This window comes from Coccinella septempunctata, chromosome 1 (genome assembly GCF_907165205.1).
Source record: "Coccinella septempunctata chromosome 1, icCocSept1.1, whole genome shotgun sequence".
In the NCBI taxonomy this organism is placed as follows: Eukaryota; Metazoa; Arthropoda; class Insecta; order Coleoptera; family Coccinellidae; genus Coccinella; species Coccinella septempunctata.
Window position 1 is genome coordinate 61,729,292 of NC_058189.1, and position 21,354 is coordinate 61,750,645.

The following is a 21,354-nucleotide window of genomic DNA, read 5'->3' on the forward strand; positions in this document are numbered from 1 at the left end:
CCTTATTACTTGTCATGATCATGAAGTTACCCAAATGTTAGCTGGAAAAATGGTTGGTCATTATAACAAAAATTCCGTTTATTTTTGCAACAGAAATTCTTCACTTATATCCTAATATTTTCGTGGGTTTATTACAGTGTGTGCGTATATTTCATGTGTCAGTGATATATACATTAGTCTGGAACTAACAATTAGCTCTTTCTAATATATTTGTATTTCAATTGTTGAATATATCTCGAAAACTGTAGTTTTTCATCCGTATATAGAGAAAATGTTTTTTTTATTTCATTAAAGTACCTGTGTATGTTTCAGGGAAACCATTTCGATGCGCAGTTTGCCAAAAAGCCTACAAACATTCCGCCTCTCTCTACAATCATACAAGATTTGAGTGTGGTCAGACACCCCAGTTTCTGTGTAAATTATGTCCGTACAAGGGAAGGAGAAAACATCACTTGGTCAATCACTACGTAATGCAACACAACGTTCCATTCGAAGATTACATGAAAATTTAAAATCAAATACAATGAAAATTTCATTGAAAGAATTTCTACAAAGAGCAGTTGGTATAAAAATAATGCCGTCCTGACGAAGAAACAATTAGAAAAAAAATTTTTTTTGTGAATATCAACTGAAAATTATAAATTTTTATATCTGATTTGTTTTATTATTCCCCCTTATATAGTCCCCCTTCTGAATGTTGTGAGTGTTGATGATTATCTCTCCTCGTAAAGTTTCCTCCAAAATGTTCCTAATATGGTTTTTTTTCAGATATCAGCCTATTGTGGTTTAATGACTCGTTGTTCCACTGTCTGAGATGTGGCAAACAGTATGGCACGAAACAGCATGCAATCTGTCATATAAAATTCGAATGTGGCGCACAGGCCACATTCCAATGCCCACTCTGTCCCAGGAAATGTAAACAGAAAGACATTCTGCAGAAACATCTGAGGAATATACACAAAATTCTGACATGAAAACTTACTGGCTGAAATTTCATCGATTTCGAGTAATTTCTTCGATATGTCCGATTAATTTCCGGGCTGTCATATTCACAACACTGAAAAATATTTTGGTGTACCAAACGTAATTGAGTTAATTCTTCTACTTCGTTTTATATCGGTAGTTTTAGGAATTTAGCAAGTATGCAGTATTCCCTATTTGATGGGAAAAACATTTTCTAGTCTCTCTCTCTTCCTATTCAATTTTCCTGCGCACATATTGATAATTTTTCTACTGGCTGCTGGCGAAGCAGTGATGGACCTAAATTTACTTGGACATGTAAGGGAAGATAAATGGCTGTTAATAAAAAAATACGCCAAACATTGTATTTGAATGTTATCTTTCGCTATCTACAATGGAGTAAGTATTACATATATTAGGTAAAAATGGGATCATCTCATCCCTTCGCATTGAGAGTTCTTACACAACTATTATACAGGGCGATTCACGCGATAGCATATTAGACGTTTATAGAAAACTTCTTCGTGCTGAAAATTTGCTTATTGGGGTTTTCGACAATGAACTTCCTCCTCTGCAACTCCCGGTTATACCGCAAACAGCCTACAACATTCTTACTTCGAAGGGCACACCCAGTATACAGGGTCAGTCTTTGACTTCTACAAGTATTTTAAAAGTAGATTCTTTAGGTCAAAAGGAACATTTTTTTCCTTTACCATTTTTTTCGAATCAGCTCGGTTTAAAAGATACAGGATGTTGAAAATCCATAAAAAAATGTGATTTTCAGTAATATCTCACAAACGGTTTTATCGAATGAAATGAATTTCGGAATATAGTTTTTCATTTATTTGATGATTTTTTTTTCGAACACAATATGTCACTCACGTCTTCCGGTTTTCTCATTATAACCATTACGTAGCATAAAAATACCACAAATTCAAAGAACCCAACGTTTTAAACTAAGTTGGATGCTACCTAATGAATATTTGAACGTTTTGCAAAATGAAAGCATTCCTCATATTTTCTCGTATAATGCGCCGTTTTCGAGTATCTGTGAAATTTGAAAGATTGGGTATTGTGGCTGAATACAACTCTGTTTGAAAGATCCACAGATTTGTAGTGTCTCAGATTAAGCTAGTTATTCTGAAGGTTATTTCTTTTGTCAGGGGTGGCACGTGGCACTGCTCATTATGAAAACCTTTATCTCTTTATCAGGGCCGAATCATAAGAAATGGTAAAGTATTTCTTTTGACCTCAAAAATCTGCTGTTGAAATATTTGTACAAGTCAAAGACAAACCCCGTATATTTGCATCGTTAGTTAGCTACTTGGATGGTAATTTCGATTGTATGAATAAAGTTCATTGTCATGTTCGTATGTCCAAATGTATCTACACAAAATTGTGATAACTTCTCTCTAAACGTCTAATAGTCCATCACAGTGAGTCACCGTATATATGAACTTATTTCTCCAAAATAAGTTTATAAGTTGCAAGGTATTTTGTATTGTACATATCAGTGTTTTTTTTTCATTGAAATATTATTATACAATGTGGAAAAAACGCGAATGAAAACAATGCTGTCTGCTGATACCTTTTCCTTCCTTTCCGATAACTTCAGTTATCGGAATAATATAAAGTTAGACAGTAATGAAAAACTAGATAAACGAATAGGTACTTAATAAGTCATTTACCATACTGAACAAGACAGGCTAGGGAAAGTCACATGAATGAATAAATAGAAAGGAATTCTTCTTGAAGCAGTGCACACCTTTAAGTTGTAAACATTTCCTTTTCATTCTTATTTATCTGGATGAAAATTTTCATCTCTGCATGCTCTGAAAAGTGTGTGAACATAAGAAAAACATTTTTTAATTGTAGTTTAATATCCGTCATCGTTTTAAATGTAGTGTTATTATTGTCCATACCATGTAGCTATTTCTGAATTCCGTCAATAAATAATTATGAAATACATGCGCAGTTTGATTGGATAACTCCAATGTTTACATGAATTGATATTTCTTGCGAAAAATGGAATAAGATGCCCAGATAGATATATAGAATATTTCCCTATACTTAAATCCGCCATTTTCAAAGAAAAGGATTTTTCAATGAAACCGTTTAATTTTCAAAAACATTTGTTCAAGTGATAGAGCCATCGAATATTTTCCATATACCGAGTAAACATCGTGAAGAACCATCCCAAATAATGATATATTTCAAATGTTATATGATGAATACCTAATTCAGCATGTTAATACCAAAGGTATAGAATTTTAACATCCCTTTTCTTAATCCCAGCATCCATGTAACAGCGCGAGTCTTTAACTCATTTCATTAAATCACTTACAATTTATTTGTTGAAAATATGCTCCATTTGTATTTTAAATTGCCTTTTCTTGATGATAGAAAATGTTCTACAGCCTACAGCGTATCCCAAATTTGAGATATAACGTCATGGATAGTTTTTCAAATAGCAATCCTTAATTTTCGTGCATATTTATTTACTGAATTTATTTCAAGTTAGAGACTCGCACTGTATTAGATTTGATCCCTTTCTGAGAGTCAAGGAAGAATAAATTTTTTTATTATTATTTTCCATTTAAATATACATTCATATTTCCAGTAAGTCGTCTAAATGATTTGAAATTTTTTATTTTTTAATTTGTTGCATCAAATTTTCTGAAAATTTTATAGGGAAATGTTTTCTCGTTTGTGTCCTGTGTTTTTGTCTGTGTATGAGAATTAGAATTTTGTTTTATGTTTTAATTCATTGGTAAGTTTTTTTATTTGTTTTTCAATGTTTTTCAGTTCAATTCATAATTGTTTTGTTTTGGATCTAGTCGATTCTTGTTAAAAACTCGCAGGTCATTGTGAAACTGAATAAAATTTCATACATCTTTTTCGATATTATATTCTGAATGTTTATGACTGTTTTCTTCATTGCAGGTTATTATACATGCACCAACTGTAGCAGGGGATATACGCGAAAAGCTAATTTAGCGAGACATATCAGACTGGAATGTCTTGTAGAACCTAAATTTAGCTGCGACCCATGCAACAAAAAGTTCCGTCAGAAACACCACCTTAAACAGCATTTGCGCAGTAGTGCCCATTTACAATGTGCATATCAGTCTCATTGAATTCATGTTTACCTGGAATTTGATTTGTCTATCGTATTTGATAACGGTATCAGTGCATGGATGATGATATGAATTTATTATAATAATGAGCAGAACTGCTGAAATATTGGTGGTGATATAATCGAAGCAAACTGAATGAATGAAAACAAAACTGAGTTTTTATTCCATTCCTTTTGGTAATTTGTTTTGAGTCATGTAAAGTAATCTTGTCATAGTTGTGGCTTGAAGTAAATAAAGGACAATAGATTATCGTATCCCTATAAACACGAATTTCTATTTCATTATCAGAGAAATATCCCAAATATTATTTTTCTCAAATGGCTTAATACTTATTAATTTTATGTGATATGTGTTGGCCATTTGAAGATTGGAATTTTGAAGTTGTGGAAATTTTATTGGAGGATGGTTGAAGGTAGATCAGTTCTGGGTACTTAATATTAAGTAGCCTGCAAATATAGGAGGTACTACCGGAAATACTTAACCGATGCAAGAGGTATGTGACGATCTACAAGAGAATCAAGAACTCAACACTGTTGATTTTTTTTCGTGTTACAACCCCAGTTCAGATGTTAACTGTGGTCTTATTTCAGCATCACGTGGCCTGGAATGTCCGAATTGTAAAAAGGTTTACTTTAAGAGGAACTCTTTCAATACGCACGTGCGTTTGGATTGTGGAAAACCAAATTTAGTTTGCAAACTTCCCAACTGTAAATTAAAGACCAAGCGTAAAGGAAACATAAGGAGCCATTTAAGCCAAGTTCATGGCGTTCTTGTAAATCACGAGATGTTTTATTCTACTGAGTATCGGTAGCCCATTGTAATTCATCAATCACATCTTGTCTAGACCTGAATAAATATATTTTTCTTTGTTCAGCTTTTTTCAGGGGACTTATAAAAGTTCTCGAACCTTCAGTTAGAGGTTTTTTATTCATCATCATGTTATTATTATGAAATTATTATTTCATTTTTTGTAGCAATACGAAACTTCTATTTTTTACAGCTTTTATAGAACTATTTACATTTTATTATTGTTGTTTATAAAATCAATAATCATTATGAATGCCGCATTTTTGTTACATTACTTGTTGTACTGTTGAACAGTACCTATGTTAGCAAATTGTTGATTAAAAATAGAAAAGATATTTCAATACGATTAAAAGTAAACGTTATTCTTTCATGAAATGATTTCTCTATCAGGAACAGCCTAACTTGCTCTCATTAATTGTTCGTTATGAACAGGTTTGAAGCATTTCATTTGATTAAGCTTATTTTTGGAAGGTGGGTAATCATCATTGCCGCAAAAAATGACTGCCTCGACTTGTGGTTATGATTCGTTTCTGTCTAATTTTTTTCATGTGGAGATCGATGTTCATGAATTTCTCGCGAAAAGTCGGTATTTGATCTCCAGGCATATTTGAACGTATGTTTCACTGTCGTTCAGATCCAATATTTCATGCAATGGAAATGCCATGAATGTTCGTTGATCCGATAAGAAAAAAAATTTATTCAAATCAAGAGTTTTCCTTGGGTCAAATCTCTTGCAGTTTTCATTGGCTAATTTTGGCTATTTCAGGAATGAAAGCATGGATGTGCGAATCTTGTGGCAAATCCTACAAGTACAAAATATCTTTACAGAGACACGTGAGATATGAATGCTTCAAAGCACCCCAATTTGAGTGCCATTATTGTGATTATAAAGCGAAGCACAACTCCTCCATGAGGACGCATATGCGTAGACATTTGGCAAGAATGGAAGCATCAACAAAAAAATGAGTTTTTCCAATTTTATTGTTGTTTTGTTTTTTTAAGTCGACGGTAATATGTGGAATCTAGAATACGTGTTTTTTTTACTGTTAAAATATGTTTTTTGTTGGGGTTGTACCTGTTATTGCACCTCTGTCAATATAAAGTTACCTCGAAAAATATTGTTCAATTCATTAGTCCTCATCCACTCTTCACTTCAGAGATAGCGGCAAAAAATATTCAGCTGGGCTCAATAAATGAGCGGCAAAAAATATTCAGCTGCAATAAATGCTGGAGTTTTAATTAAAAAAACACGATCAATCGATTTCACTGTTCTTTATTAAATTTGAATTTTTTTTCGGAATGTGTAAGCACCATTACACTTTATGGATAACTGATCACATTTCCTAAAATTTTTAGGGTTTTCACTTCCAATCTCTGAAACAAAATCAATTGAAAAAATGAAATGATATATTTGGTCCTGCGTAAATTCTTGCACCAATTTGTCAGGAGCAAATCAACTAGAAAAAATTGTTGCCTGAAAAAGAACTGAAAATAAAGAACTTTGAAATTATAAATTTATATTGTAACGTTTCGGAGTCTATATCAGACTCCTTCATCAGCCGAAAATCAATTTTCGAAAATCTTCTAATTGTATCTTTTGTTTGACATTAATTGTTTGAAAAATTGGTGATACCTGAACTACAACTTTTTGATCCAACGAGATAGAGGAAAATGAATGTGCTATTCATGTCGTCTTTTTTCGAGAAACTAATAATGCCATCAACTGCATTCCTCTATCTTCTTTTGTTTTCGAGTTATAGGACAAAATTCAAATTTGGACGATTTCAACTTTGGTCATTATCTCCGTTTCTATTTGTGCTAGGATGTTGAAATGAAAATATTATGCATATACTTTTTTGGTAGCAATCCAGTGGTGTACTATGATTTTTTCCAACAGTTATATCTACTGAGCTATAACATAAAGATGTGTTTTTTCATATAAAAACAGTAGTTTGAAATGACTCAGACAAACTGAGGGCGATGTATGATATATTTCTGAAACGGTAAAATAATGGCGATTCTTTCTAAGTCATTTCAAACTACTGTTTTCATAAGAAAAAACACAACTTTATGTTATAGCTCAGCAAATAAACCTATAGGAAAAAATTATAGTACGCCACTGGATTGTTACCAAAAAAGTGTGCATAATATTTACATTTCAACATCTTAGCACAAACAGAAACGGAGATAATGACCAAAGTTGAAATCGTCCAAATTTAAATTTTGGCCTATAACTCGAAAACAGAAGAGGATAGAGGAATGCAGTGGATGGCATTATTAGTTTCTCGAAAAGAGACGACATGAATGGTACATTCATTTTCCCCTATATCGTTAGGTCAAAAAGTTGTAGTTCAGGTATCACCAATTTTGCCAACCCTGTACAGGGCGTTTATGAGAAGATCATCCAGGTTGGACAAATCGAGATTTCTGTCTTCTCTTAATTCAAGTTTTTCCTTGATAACTCTCAAAGATTTTATTTCAGATACATATAAGGTTTATTTAGGTATTCTCTTCAGCAGAAACGTTCAATTAAGGTTGCACCTTTTTTTATAAGAATCTCAATACTCATAAACCATTTACATTTTACCTACCCAAGGTATGGGTAGGTACCCTCTTCAAAGGGTCATCGAATCAGCTATCTAACGATGCAAAATATACTTTGTGTATTATTTGAAGTGAGAATGTTGTTGGCTGTTTATTTCTGTCTGTCTGAAGAGTTAAACCAAAGTTTTCACTTTGACAACTGGTATTTAGTCATTATTTCGAATAATGCTCGGAAAATATTATTTTGGGTGTGATTTTTTTGTAAGTGTTGGGTATCTGAAAATGACTTGAATTATTAGAGCCCGTCTGAGAAATATTCAACGAAGAAACCTGTACTGTACGTTCAATAAAAGAAGACACATACAAAACACATATTCGCTGAATGAAGTAAGAATGTATCTCATTCCCGACCCCTGAATCCCTACTAACTTCATTTTTCATTTCAGATTACCCTTACAAATGCGACTATTGCCATCGCACTTACAAGTACAAAGCCAACATGAAGTTCCACAGAAAAAAATGCGGTATGGAACCGCAGTATCGTTGCGAAAAATGCGACAAAAAATTCACGTCTAAATACGGCCTGCAAGTGCATTCCCTCAAAGTTTGTGCTAAGAATGCTCCGGCCGTCAGTGATCTTCCGGCACTAGGTGGTTTTTTTGGAAAGAACCCCTTGCTATTCAACAACTGGGGAGGACAGCAAGTGCTGTCTTACGAAACTATTTACGCTAGGGAAATGACCTCTCTGCTGAGTAGATTGAGTGGACTTAAGTACTTGAAATGAATAGCATTTCCTGAGGAAAATGCTGGAGAATTATTATGAAAAAAAGAAATTTGTAGTTGAGAGCCAGATTTAACACTGTGGATGAAACAAAAGAAACATTGTATGGATTTGAATTTTTTCATGTACAATGGTTATTTCAGGAAGTTTTTGGTGTTCACATTGGAAAAAAACAGAAATATAGAAAACAATATACTATATACGTACTCAATCATAGACTGAACTGTGAAAGTTACTAATAGTAATATATTGTAAATATAATCTCAAACATATACCTTATAAAGGCAAAGATTAAAATAATAATATGAATACTAAGTAACATAAAAAAACTATGATGAATGATGAATGATGAATTTATAGGAAAGAATATCGATTAATATATTTATTATAGTCAGGATGACAAACGATCGGTTTTCACAACTTTCAAACAAAATAATGCAGTATCACTTGTAGGAGGATTTACTTTGGCTCTCTTTGAAAGCAAGGTATAAAAAAGTTGTGATAATTTGTTGATTCTAGGTGTTCTGTTTTCTATGTCACTTAGTATATGTATGTATTCGAGACGACGAATTGGAGATAGGGGTTGTCAAATGCAGACCAGTAGGTAGACCTTCCCAATTGGTCTTCTTCATGTTCAATCCTAGAACAAAACAAAAAAATCAGTGGATAAATACAATCATGCCTACTTGTAGAACTATAGAAGCTTTTTAGGCAGTGAATATTTAGGTAACAGCTTCGCTTCATGAGTTACGATCAGTATTATCAGGCCTGTGAATTGTACATAGGTATTATCGAATATTTTTAGATTATAGAAGTATACTATTTTTGCATTGTCGTAATATATGTATTTGTTTAATCGATGTACGGTTCTGATGATAGAATACATGTAATATATTAATATATATTATTCAATAACCGTTTCCATCCTGGTATGACTTAAAATGCTTCCATGTGAGTAGGTAACATTGCATCGAACTGAATATGGAATTTTTTTCGGAAAGTGAAAAAAATGTTTTCAGTATTGAAAATTAATTCCAGAACGTAATCGTATATTTTTTGTGATATACAGGGTTGGGATAAATCTGGATTATAATTAATATTCCGTCAACCAATACCTCCAAATGAAAACGCTGAAACTCTCAATTGATTTTCAATTACCCTCATTTTCATGATGGGCATTGTGAATGATGAATTTTGCTTTGTGATTACCGTACAAGGTTCATTTCCCATGCACTCATGTGATTTCGCGCTTCCTTTACCTACAGTGTGTTTCACGTAAGAGGGGTCACTATACTTGTGACTTATTCATTGAGCATAATAATGTCCTCTATTCAAGTGTTTCTTTCGATGTCCTCACGGTGGATCAAAAGATCCAACCGAAAAAACTTTTTTACTCTATATTATTTAGAAATCGAAAAACTTGCTGCAACCTTATACTTTCAAATTGATACTTATACTTTCAATTTGAGTGTACGATGGGTTGAAATACTTGTCGAAAGTTTATAACGTTTTGGAATGTTACTAATTATACGGTTCTTGTATTCATTCTTCTCCATTGCAGGATTGAAATACTGTTTATTGTATTGAAGAGGATAAATTGACTCTACTAATTTTCTTGGATGAGGTGTGACTTGAACACTGTACAGAATCAGTTGTAAATAAAAATATTTCAACTAACTCCTTTCCTTTCTTCCCTCAAAAATAAATAAATGAATAAATTATAATAATTTCATGTTCTAGTGTATTTGGATCAGCAATATCTTTTCGCTTGTCTTAAATGTGGAAGGGCTTACAAACGCAAGAGCTCCCTCTATAACCACAACAGGTGGGAATGTGGCAAAGAGCCACAGTTCAAATGTTCTTACTGCCCTTACAAAGGACGACAAAAAATCCACTTCATTATGCACACCATGGCAAAACATAAGGAACACAAGGATGAAGTGCTGTCTCCTTCATTCAAGAAGAAGGATGAAGTATGATTTTGTCAGTTTTGCTATTATTTATTCGTTCAGTATTTAAACAGTATAATTACTTCCAACGAAGGAGATATTTAATCTTTTCGCAGAATCCTCTTAACAATCCAATGCACGCCTTCCTTGTTGAGCTGTATTTAATGGAGCCTTCAGAAATCTCAGAGAAATGAATTTATTTTTTGTCCTTTTCTAATGCTCTCTAGCTTGAAACAAAAATGTATGTGTTTTCTGCTCGGACAACTGCTGATTTCAATGAACTGATGAATCAACAATGAAGTTCAAATTTTATCGTTTTTTCCATAGCAGTATTGAACATTGAGTCTTGAATCAAAGATATTTTCAATATCTATAGTCAAATCACCTTCTTTTTTACATTACGAAAAATCATATTAATTAAGCATATTTTCTGAAGGCCCATTTCAATGCAGTTCAACAAGTATATTAAGGAATTAAGTTAAGTTTTTGAAACAAACGATATATTATTCAATAGTTTTTTTTTTAATTCGAAATGGTGAACTGAATTTACCTTATTTATTCTCACCTACAGCATTTTTTCTCTGTCCAAGACTGATTTCAGTTTTTTTTTGTTATTGTTATGATGTTGTGCTTATATTTTCCATGAGAATACTATTTTACTACCTCTAAAGTTTGTAATGAAATCCAGGAGAAACCATAAGTTACTTTTTTGTTTGTATTACAATTTTTTCACACTGTCTATGCGTATATCCTGGATTGTGATGCAACCTTGTTCAATTTGGTATCTCTTTCAGATTGTTTAGAAGAGTGGAGTTAAAGGTAGAGCATATTATTGTGAGGTGTTGGAAAAACAAATTGCATATTTTTATCGTTTTTATAATGTTAGTTTATTTATAGTCGATATTATATTTATTTAGTTTGATATTTTTTATTCAAGGGATTGAAGGTTTTAAGTATTCCATTTACTTTAATTTTTTCATTATTTTTATATGTTTTTTATCAGATTATACTGAGATACCGCAATGTTTGCCTATATTCCTGAGTATTTCTGACATTCTGAGGTGAACCTTATCAAAACTCCTTCATTTTGTAGGTGATACCCACATCTACAGGAATATTTTTATATTTAATACGCTGTTGATTTTGATTATCTTATTTCCGAATTAATTCAACGTTTCGATTTCTTCAGAATGCATTTCTAGAAGTAACACCCGCGGATAATACCCTCTGCGCCATCTATCACTTCGAACAGCTACTGATAGTTGCTCTGTGAAAGAGTGCCCTGTAATATGTGTGGCGCCACTGCACTGCACTTTCACTAACATCGTTTGTTTACATAGATTGTGAAATGTGAAACATCACTTAAAATATTGTGATTTGTGAGTGGTATTTGTTCATTAATCAGTGAAGTGAAATGGATTGTTACAAATTGTGCTTGTGTTCAAAAGGACTGCTGGTAAGTCATTTCTAAGAACAAATAAGTAACGGTTCTGTCGTAATTGATATTCTAACCTCAAAGTTATATTGTGAAATTTCGGTTTGTGAGTATAACTTCACTTATCACTATAATCTGTTGTGATTTGTGATTATGTAGAACGTTCCGACGCACGTAATTATTTTTTTAATCTCGATTTCGTCTATAGTTTATTAGACAGAATGAGTAAAAATTTACGGTCAAATTTCATATCTTCGGTGTTTACTATTTTGCAAAAATTTTTGAATTTTTTGAATGTCAACCCCAACTTTTTAGGCCAAAAATAGATAGACCTTTTGTTGCTGGGAATGATTTGATCATTGATGGTCGTTTTTTAACATCTTTTATTAATGAAAAGATTAAACATTGAATTCGAATTATTGTATTTTGATGCCAGTTACAAATAATAATATATTAAATACATAATAATAATTTCTGTAATTATACGTAATGTAAAATAAATGTTTCTAAGAATTTGTCAACATAGCAGATATACAGGGTGAGTCAGCGTGCTCGATCCGAGGCTCGATTCGTCGATAGCTATTAGAAATTTTGGGCTCGTAGAATGATTCAAACTTTGGCGGAATCTTCTCTAATTAATGCATATGCATAATTATTTTTTACTTCATAGGGTGATTCTGCTGTCCGTGTTTATATCATATTCTGAATCTACATATGAGATTCTGATTTCGAAATACCTCAATTGCCGTACAGGCTGTTCCATCTCAGACGAGCCATCCCGTATATTTCTTATTGGAAATTTTTCCAATCACTATGGGATAATAAATTTACGGGGTGTCTCATCTGAGATGAAACACCCTATGTCTGTGTGCCAGACAAGTACTTTAATTCCTTATAATGGAAAATTATCAAATAACATTCTTCTAGTCAGAGGAAATTTGACTCTTTTCGGGTAACATGCCAGGTAAGTACAGTAAAAAATGTAACCAATAGGATAGTTTACTCTGCGGGCCTTCAGCTTATTTTGAAGTTTTTATGTAGATATTTTGTAGCTCTTGGAACTAGGAAACTTTGATGCCGGACTTTTGAAATTCGGAATACTTATGTATTGCTGAAATGATACTTAACATAGCCAAAGTGTTTTTCAATGTTCAAGTTTTTTCCATACAAATTGGAGTGGGAAATAACGGTTTTTGTATATCTCATACTTATGTTTTTTCCAAAAAAATTCAAGTCTCTCCTTTCAGATCGTTCTCACGTTTGCCTAGATTGCGGCAAAAGCTACAGACATCTTCCTTCTCTTTACAATCACAGAAGATATGAATGTGGAAACAAGGCACCTACTTTTTCTTGCGACTTATGCCCCTACAAAGCGAAGAGAAAGGGTCAGTTGAAAATGCACATGGCCAGACATCTGCATGAAAAGGCGTGAAAAAAAATCTATATGTAAACTTTTTCATTTTTTCATATGTACACTTTGTTCTGATTAAAACACGTTCTTTTCACGATTCGTTTTAAAATGAAAATACATGATAGTCGATATTTTTCTGATGTCTCTCAGTGACCTGAGAAGGGAAGTTTCTGGGGGTTGGGTTAAAAACTTAAGTGGTCTTTCGTCTCGAAAGAGAAAATGACAAGAGTGATTGTATATCCAACAAAATGGCATCAGAGGCTTTTGATTAAAATATAAATTTAATTGACATGCTCTGGAGCCGTTGAAATAAACTTTATTCTATAAAAAAAATGTTTTATTAAAACCTACCCTTTCCCTGGTTTACTACAAACGTGCATGTGAAATATCAATATTTCTTTCTTATATTGGGTTAAAAACTTTATTGCGTTCTCTACAGAGTGGGCAAGTTACCTCAGGCCTAATTTCACAGTGATTCTATCGGCAATTTGCAACAAAAAAGTTCCTAAAGAAAATGGTTCAACTTTCTTTCGTTGTGAAGTTACTCAAGATTCGAATGTTTAGTAATGTTGCCCAATTTTTTCACTCAAAACAACGCATATCTTGAAAACTATAATCCTAATCGGAATTCATTGTACAGGGTGCGCAAATTTCGATGTTTCACTCTACAGCTTTCAAGCCAGTGGAGATAGACAAAATCTGTTACCCCATTCTCGTTTTTTTTTTCTGAGAAACTAACAAGAGTAGTAGTCATTGTTGGCCACCCTCTTTTGTTTTCGAGTTATAAGCGAAAATTGGAAAAATGGCGATTTAGAAATAAATTTATATCTCCGCTTATACTTATACTCTGAAATTAAAACATTATACAGGCACTTTTTTGAGTAGAATCCAGTGGCGTGGTTGTCTTTTTAGCGGAATATTTAATTACGAAGCTATGACCCAAAGTTATATTTTTTTAAATGGGAACACTAGATTTCTGTGCAATTTTTTTAAAGCTTAATTTCTACTGATTTCAAAAATATATAACATCATATGGTTTCTATCGATATAAATAATAGAAGTCAGTATTTCTATGGTTTCAACTTTTGACGAGCACAGTATAATAGAGCTTCCCATAACAAGAGCAGTCTCCTTCCGGCAATGTCATTCTTTCTATGCTTTAGGAAGGATGATATTACCGGAAGGAGACTGCTCTTGTTATAGGAAGCTCCATTTTTCTGTGTGTTTTTCTGTTTGTCAAAAGTTAAAACCATAGAAATATTCAGAAAAAAGGATTTTGACCATTTTCTATTATTTATATTATTGATACAAAAATACAAACCATATGATATTATATATTTTTGAAATCGGTAAAATTAAGCTTTCAACAAGCACAGAAATCTAGTATTCCCATTTAAAAAAAAACATAACTTTGGGTCATAGCTCCGTAATTAAATATTCTGCTAAAAAGGCAAGCACGCCACCAGATTCTACTTAAAAAAAGTACCTGTATAATGTTTTAATTTCAGAGCTCTATCATCAGTATAAGCAAAGATATAAATTTATTTCGAAATCGCCATTTCTCCAATTTTCGCTTATAACTTGAAAACAAAAGAGGGTGGCCAAAAATGACTACTACTCTTGTCAGTTTCTCAGAAAAAGAGAACGAGAACGGGGTATCAGATTTTGTCAATGTCCTCTGGTTTAAAAGCTGTAGTGCTAAAACATCGAAATTTGCCCACCCTGTACAGGTTGTCCCAAATTCGATGTCGGCATTTCGGAAACTAGATGAACTAGAGCAAAACCGAACCTCTTTTTCAGAGAAACAAAGAATGGTGAAAACCGTAGCCTCCTACGATCTCCCGTTTTTGAGTTATTAGCAAAAATTGAGAGTTTGGCGATTTCTAAAAGTTCTCATAATATTTTTGTCTTTGAAGTTAAAAATCTGTTTTTGCACTTTTATACGTAGAATCTACTGACGAACGATTTTTGTTTTCCAATTCAAAAATATCAAACTCAATAAAAGTTTGCATTTAAAAGAACTAAAGTTTCCTTAATAATTCGAAATCTAGAACAGGAAAAAAAAATTGAGCTCGTTAGTGGAATCTACGAAAATGTGCCTGGGTTTCAGATCTATAACTTCAAAGAAAAAAAGTTATGAGAACTTTTCGAAATCTTCAAAATCTAATTTTTGCTAATACCTCAAAAACTAAGGATCGTAGGAGGCTTAGAATCCATTCTTTGTTTCTCTGAAATAAAGCTCGGAAATGTGTCATCGGTTCTACTCTAGCTATTCTAGTTTCGAGATCCCCTCACTGGACATCGAATATGGGACACCCTGTACATTATAGGAAAGATTTTCGATTAGATTTCAAGATATGCCTTATTTTTAGTGGTGAATTTATTCAATTTTCGTGGAAATAGGTGAGTATACAAAAACTTCTAACTAGTTAGTATCATAATCAAACTTAAAGTCCCTTCAATTTCATAGCTTCCCTTGGCGGTACTAAAAATGACAATAAAGGAAGTTTTGAGTCTGAAGGGACTTTAAATTTGATTATGAAACTAGACTCATCATCATTCTTAAATCTCCTGAAAGATATACAGAGTGAGTAAAGTGTAACGAACAAAGATATAATCTGAAAACAATAAGTGAACTCTGAACAATTTTTCTTCAATAATATTGAAGATTTTTGAAAACCTGGCACGAGGATGGTTTTAATAGTTTTTTGGTGAACCAATATTCGATATATTATTATTATTATTATTCAATATTAGATGTATAATTGTGATATTTGTCTCTGAACAAGTGAACTTATTCAGTGCGTTCTATTCGATATCAGGCATCCTGAGTATCTGGGATGTTGATTTATAACATCTCCATTTTCGTCTCGATTTGATCGAACCCAAACCAGAATTGCGTTGAGCTGTGTGAGTTTTTGCATGCTCTCCTCCTGTTCTTTTCGTTGAATAATAAAATGTAATTTCAGAAAGCCGCCCACATCGATGCTGGAAATGTGGCAAAGCCTACAAATGGGCATGCAATCTAGGACGTCATGTGAAGTTCGAATGCAACACTGAACCGAAGTTTCAGTGTCAGATATGTCAAAAGAAATTCAAGCAGAAAGTTAACCTGCGTACCCATCTCAAGTTCGTACACGGGTACTTCGAGCCAATTTCCAACTGATTAGCGACAGTTATATTAGGTGTTTTTGTATTATAATATTGGATTTTTCGAACCGTGGTCTATCGTGGTCTATTTTTCCACGAAATACGTGCAATGGAGAAAAGCACTGAAAAAATCATCATCATTTATGAGAAGCATTCTTGAAATGCCTGTGGCTATATGATTATTAGGGTCGGTTTATTCAACTGAACTATGAAGGGTTCGTTATATATCTTTAGTTTGTTGAATTTAATACGACCTGCAACTATTTCAAAAGCCTCAACGATAGGTGAAAATCTTTTTGTCTTCATAAAAACTATGAAGATGGCGTGAAACCCCAAACATTGCATTATAAGACTTCTACTAAGTACTTGAACCATCCCTGTGAAAATCTCATGTGGTTAAATTTGATGCCAATAAGATGTAGTCTTATGAATAGTCCATTCACTTTCACAAAAGCAATCGTTGACCTTGAAAATTTGACTCGTTCCACACCGTATAGGACAACACTTTCAGCATTGTTGCAACATTAGCAAATAGGGGTTGGAAACGTCGTTTTGCCAAGCTTACTCCGTTCTAGTTACAAAAATTATTCCATGGCCAATTGGCTGCTTTTGCTGCTTTTGAAGAAGTGAATGGACTATAAAAATAAATTCCCTATCACGGTATATCTAATGTACCAAAGATTCTGGAAAAATCAATTGGGTTAACAGTCATTGATAATGGTGTATTTTAGTCTTGCCACCCGCAAACGAATATTTACAAATTGAATACAGAAAAATTGACACTTTTGTATAAAGCAAGATGACGAATCTAGTGCACATACAATGAGACATCATGAAATCAACTTATGATTGTGTGATAATCTGTGAATTTTAATAAATTCTCATACAAGCAGATATTAACTTACAATTTCCTTAAAGTTATTCAAAATTCTGACTGATAGACCACGGCAAATGCTGCTTTTATTTTTCGACTGTAGCAATCGATAAAGCAGGCAATTTCATTATTTTTGCGGTTATGTTTTCTAGAGGAAAAGTTTAATACATTACTGTTCCTCATTTTTGCTTTTGCCATTAAATTAGACAATAGTTCCGCTGAAGACCATCATCATCAAATATCTTTTAGCAAAAAAAAAATCCTTGTCTTTGAAAAATGATGTACAGGATGGGCAAAATTAGTGATACCTGAACTACAAATTTTTCAATCCAACCAGATAGAGGAAAATGCATGGCACATTACGGTCATCATGCCATCAACTGCATTCCTCTATCTTCTTTTGTTTTAGAGTTATAGGACAAAATTGAAACTTCAACTTTGGTCATTATCTCCGTTTCTGTTTGTCCTAGGATGTTGAAATAAAAACATTATGGAGACACTTTTTTTGTAGCAATCCTGTGGCGTACCATGATTTTTTCCAACAGTTGTATCTGCGGAGCGATAACATAAAGATGTGTTTTGTCTTATGAAAACAGCTGTTTGAAATGACTCAGAAAGACTGATGGCGATGTATGATATATTGCTGAAACAGGAAAAAATGGCGACTCTTCCGAAGTCATTTTAAACAACTGTTTTAATACGAAAAACACAACTTTATGTTATAGCTCAGCAAATAGACCTGTTGGAAAAAATCATAGTACGCCACTGGTTTGCTATTGTGTCCCCATAATGTTTTTATTTCAACATCCTAGCACAAACAGAAACGGAGATAATGACCCAAGTTGAATTCGCCCAAATTTCAATTTTGGCCTATAACTCAAAAACAAAAGAAGATAGTGGTATGCAGTTGATGGCATTATAAGTTTCCCGAAAAAAGACGATTGCAATGCGCCATTCATTTTCCTCTATCTAGTTGGGTTAAAAAATTGTAGTTCAGGTATTAGCAGTTTTGCCCACCCTGTACATCATTGAGTTCATGATGATGCTAGAACATTTCAGTAAATCGAAATAAGTCCTAGGCTACCAGTTGGAAATGCTTTCTGTTGAAGTTTTTGAAGAAATACGGGATCAAAAATCATTTTGAACATCTACGATTCTTGATCCCATTCTGATTGAATTTTTAGGTGACTTGCTTGTTTGTCTATGTAAATAAAGTATTCTGCCATTTTTTTTTAGCTGAAGTATACAAATTTGAATGAATTCATGTTTCATGTGAATTATAGCTCAAATAAATGTTCAGTGAAATTGTGTTCTGGATATTCCTTTCTTTAATTAGTTAAATTTCCTGATTATTGTATTGATGAAGCAAAATATTCACCAGCAAAAATGAATCAGTAGAAGACATGCTGCTAGATTGAAGTGGTATGAAAACTATCTATGCCTTATATATATTTTATTATTATTTAAGCTTTCTGCTCATATATCGTAAATATGTAAAATGTGGCATTTTCTTCGGAATCGACTGTGAAACTTCAGGAGAGGATGGTTATAATTTTTTTCGCTTGTTCGATTCTTCGATCTGATTGTCGAGTATATCCCTATATATTCTTTCTGTGAATTGCATCATTTGATTGTGATTCGGACACCCAATTATTTCTGATATCCAATGTGGATAAAATTAGTTATTGTAAATACCATTTTACGTATTCATCACCTATTTTCACAAGGGCCATATCATTGTAGACAATAACCCTGTATATAGATACAATAATTTAGACGTCATTGGGAACTGCAACAATTCTTCTGAGTCGTCATGTGGTTCATCGAATTGTATCATTCTTTTTGGGTATCTTAACAATTACCATGAAGAAAATTTATCGGTTATCGCCATAGGAAAATAGAGAAACTTCTGTTCATTTAATTTTCAGGAAAACATCCTTACCGTTGTCGAGTGTGTGGAAAACCGTACGCCACTAAATCAACCCTTAGCAGGCACATAAAACACGAATGTGGAAAGGAGCCTCCCTTCAAGTGCGCTTTCTGTGGATGCACAGCCTTTTATAATTTTAACATACAAAAGCACATGAAAACACACCAACACTTATTGAAGGATACGGAAAAATTGACTGATTTCATTATCAAAATGGATGATTTGAGGCCTAGGCGACTTTTTATATGAAATCTGTTTTTATCTGTTTAACGCAATTTTATAGTTTGAAGTTATGTTATTGTTATACGATCCAATCTATGATTTGAATTTCTGAGGGATCTTCTTGAATGGCTTTGATGGTGGGAGTTTTCAGTACGTAAGAAATAATAAACATATTCTCTTCAAACTTTATATTGCTTGTTGAGAAATCTCACTATTATATCCTCAAGAATTCAATCCTCCCTTGAAATGTTATCTCGATAGATTATAAATTTTTTTAGTACATAAATTTAACTTGAAAATTGTTCATTTTATTTCCCTCTCAGAATAAATATTTTCAATACATTGTTTTTTAATGTCTATTTTCAGTAGTTCATTACATTATGATAGTTTGTTATACTGAGTAGAGCACAAAATTTATAACTTCGGTATTTTCTCTTATATAGAACATGTCAATTGTTGTTTTGAATTACGCAAATTTCAATCCATAAGTGATGAGTGCTTAAGTTTTTTTGAGTGACAACCATACCTTTTGTTGCCATTTGACAAAATTCAACCACTCTCATTTGTAGGAAAAGTTGGATAAAATAAAATTTAACCCCTTCGAGTTTTTTCTTCAAAATAGTAAATATCAATTTTCTGCGCTACTTCTTATACAGGCTGAGTCAACAGTGTTCGATCGGTCGAAATTTTGGACTAGGAAATTGATTCAAACTTTGGCGAAATCTGCTTAGCGCATAAACTTAAATTATTATAATTATATTATACAGGGTGAATCTTTGACTCGTACAATAATTTAAGAAGTAGGCTCTTGAGGTCCAAAGAAACACTTTTTTCCTTTACTATTTTTTTCAGATCGGCTCGGTTTGAAAGATACAGGCTGTTGAAAAACCATAAAAGTTTTTTATTTATTTTATTTATCTCACAAACAGTTTTTCATTTATTTGATGAATATTTCTCGAACACAAAATAACACCCACGTCTTCCAGTTTTCACATTATGACAATTACGTACCATAAAAATACCAAAAATTCAAAGAACCCAACACTTGAAACTAAGTTGGACGTTATCTAATGAATATTTGGACGTTTTTTAAAATGAAAGTATTGCTCATATTTTCTCGTATAGATAATGCCTTTTCGAGTAATTTGATGTTCAAAAATTAAAAAGGAAAAGAAAGGAAAGAATTTGAAGAATTGGGTACTTAGTCTGAATACAACTCTGTTTTAAAGATCCACAGATGTGTAGTCTCACAGATTTAGCTTGTTATTCTGAAGGTCATTTTGTTTTTCCAGGGCCGGCACAGCTCATGAAAATTTAAGATGACTATATCTTTTATCTTTTTATCAGGGCCGAATCGGAAAAAATGATGTAAGAAAAAAGTGTTTATTTTGACCTCAAGAATCTACGGTTAAAATATTTGTACGAATCAAAGACTCACCCTGTATAAATTTGCCGGAAGAAGTGGTCTGTCAAAAAGGTACACAGATAAATTATGACAATTGGGGTATTACGGAATCAGGGTTTCATGTAAACTCACAATATGATATAAATATTGGGTATGCTCATTTGAAAAACCAGGGTGGTATGGTGTTTCAAAACTTTCGGACCAGCCTTTAAAGTCAAAAATATTTGTTGAGCTTATGCGCTAATTATAGTTCATTATGCCAAAGTTCGAATCGTTCTCCTGGTTCAAAATCTCTAAGAGATATGCACCGATTAAGAACCTGTACAGGGTGGGCAAATTTCGTTGTTTTAGCACTACAGCTTTTATACCAGTGGAGATAGACAAAATCCGATACCCCATTCTCGGTCTCTTTTTCTGAGAAACTAACAAGAGTACTAGTAATTTTTGGCCACCTTCTCTTGTTTTCGAGTAATAAGCGAAAATTGGAAAAATGGCGATTTCGAAATAAATTTATATCTCCGCTAATACTGATGATAGAGCTCTGAAATTAAAACATTATACAGGCACTTTTTTAAGTAGAATCCAGTGGCGTGCTTGCCTTTTTAGCAGGATTCTTAATTACGAAGCTATGACCCAAAGTTATGTTTTAAATAGGAACACCAGATTTCTGTGCAATTTTTTGAAAGCTTAATTTTTACCGATTCCAAAAATATATAACATCATATGGTTCGTATCAATATAAATAATAA

General features: G+C 32.9%; 2 protein-coding genes across 7 annotated transcripts in view; one reads left to right on the forward strand and one right to left on the reverse strand.

The window, feature by feature from the left end:
- Positions 1 to 21,354, reverse strand: part of LOC123309063 (protein tramtrack, alpha isoform) — a 592,303-nt gene that overhangs the window by 244,418 nt on the left and 326,531 nt on the right. The window lies entirely within an intron of this gene.
- The window catches only part of LOC123309087 (longitudinals lacking protein, isoforms A/B/D/L), a 286,345-nt gene that overhangs the window by 187,835 nt on the left and 77,156 nt on the right, over positions 1 to 21,354 (forward strand). Inside the window, exon 5 of one of the 6 annotated variants that reach the window (XM_044892050.1) lies at positions 7,895 to 8,266. The exons of the other annotated variants lie outside the window; for them this stretch is intronic. Within the exon in view, the coding sequence (XP_044747985.1) occupies positions 7,895 to 8,232 (338 nt within the window). The 3' untranslated portion in view covers positions 8,233 to 8,266. Of the gene's footprint in view, positions 1 to 7,894; positions 8,267 to 21,354 lie in introns of those variants that run through there. 6 annotated transcript variants of the gene reach the window in all.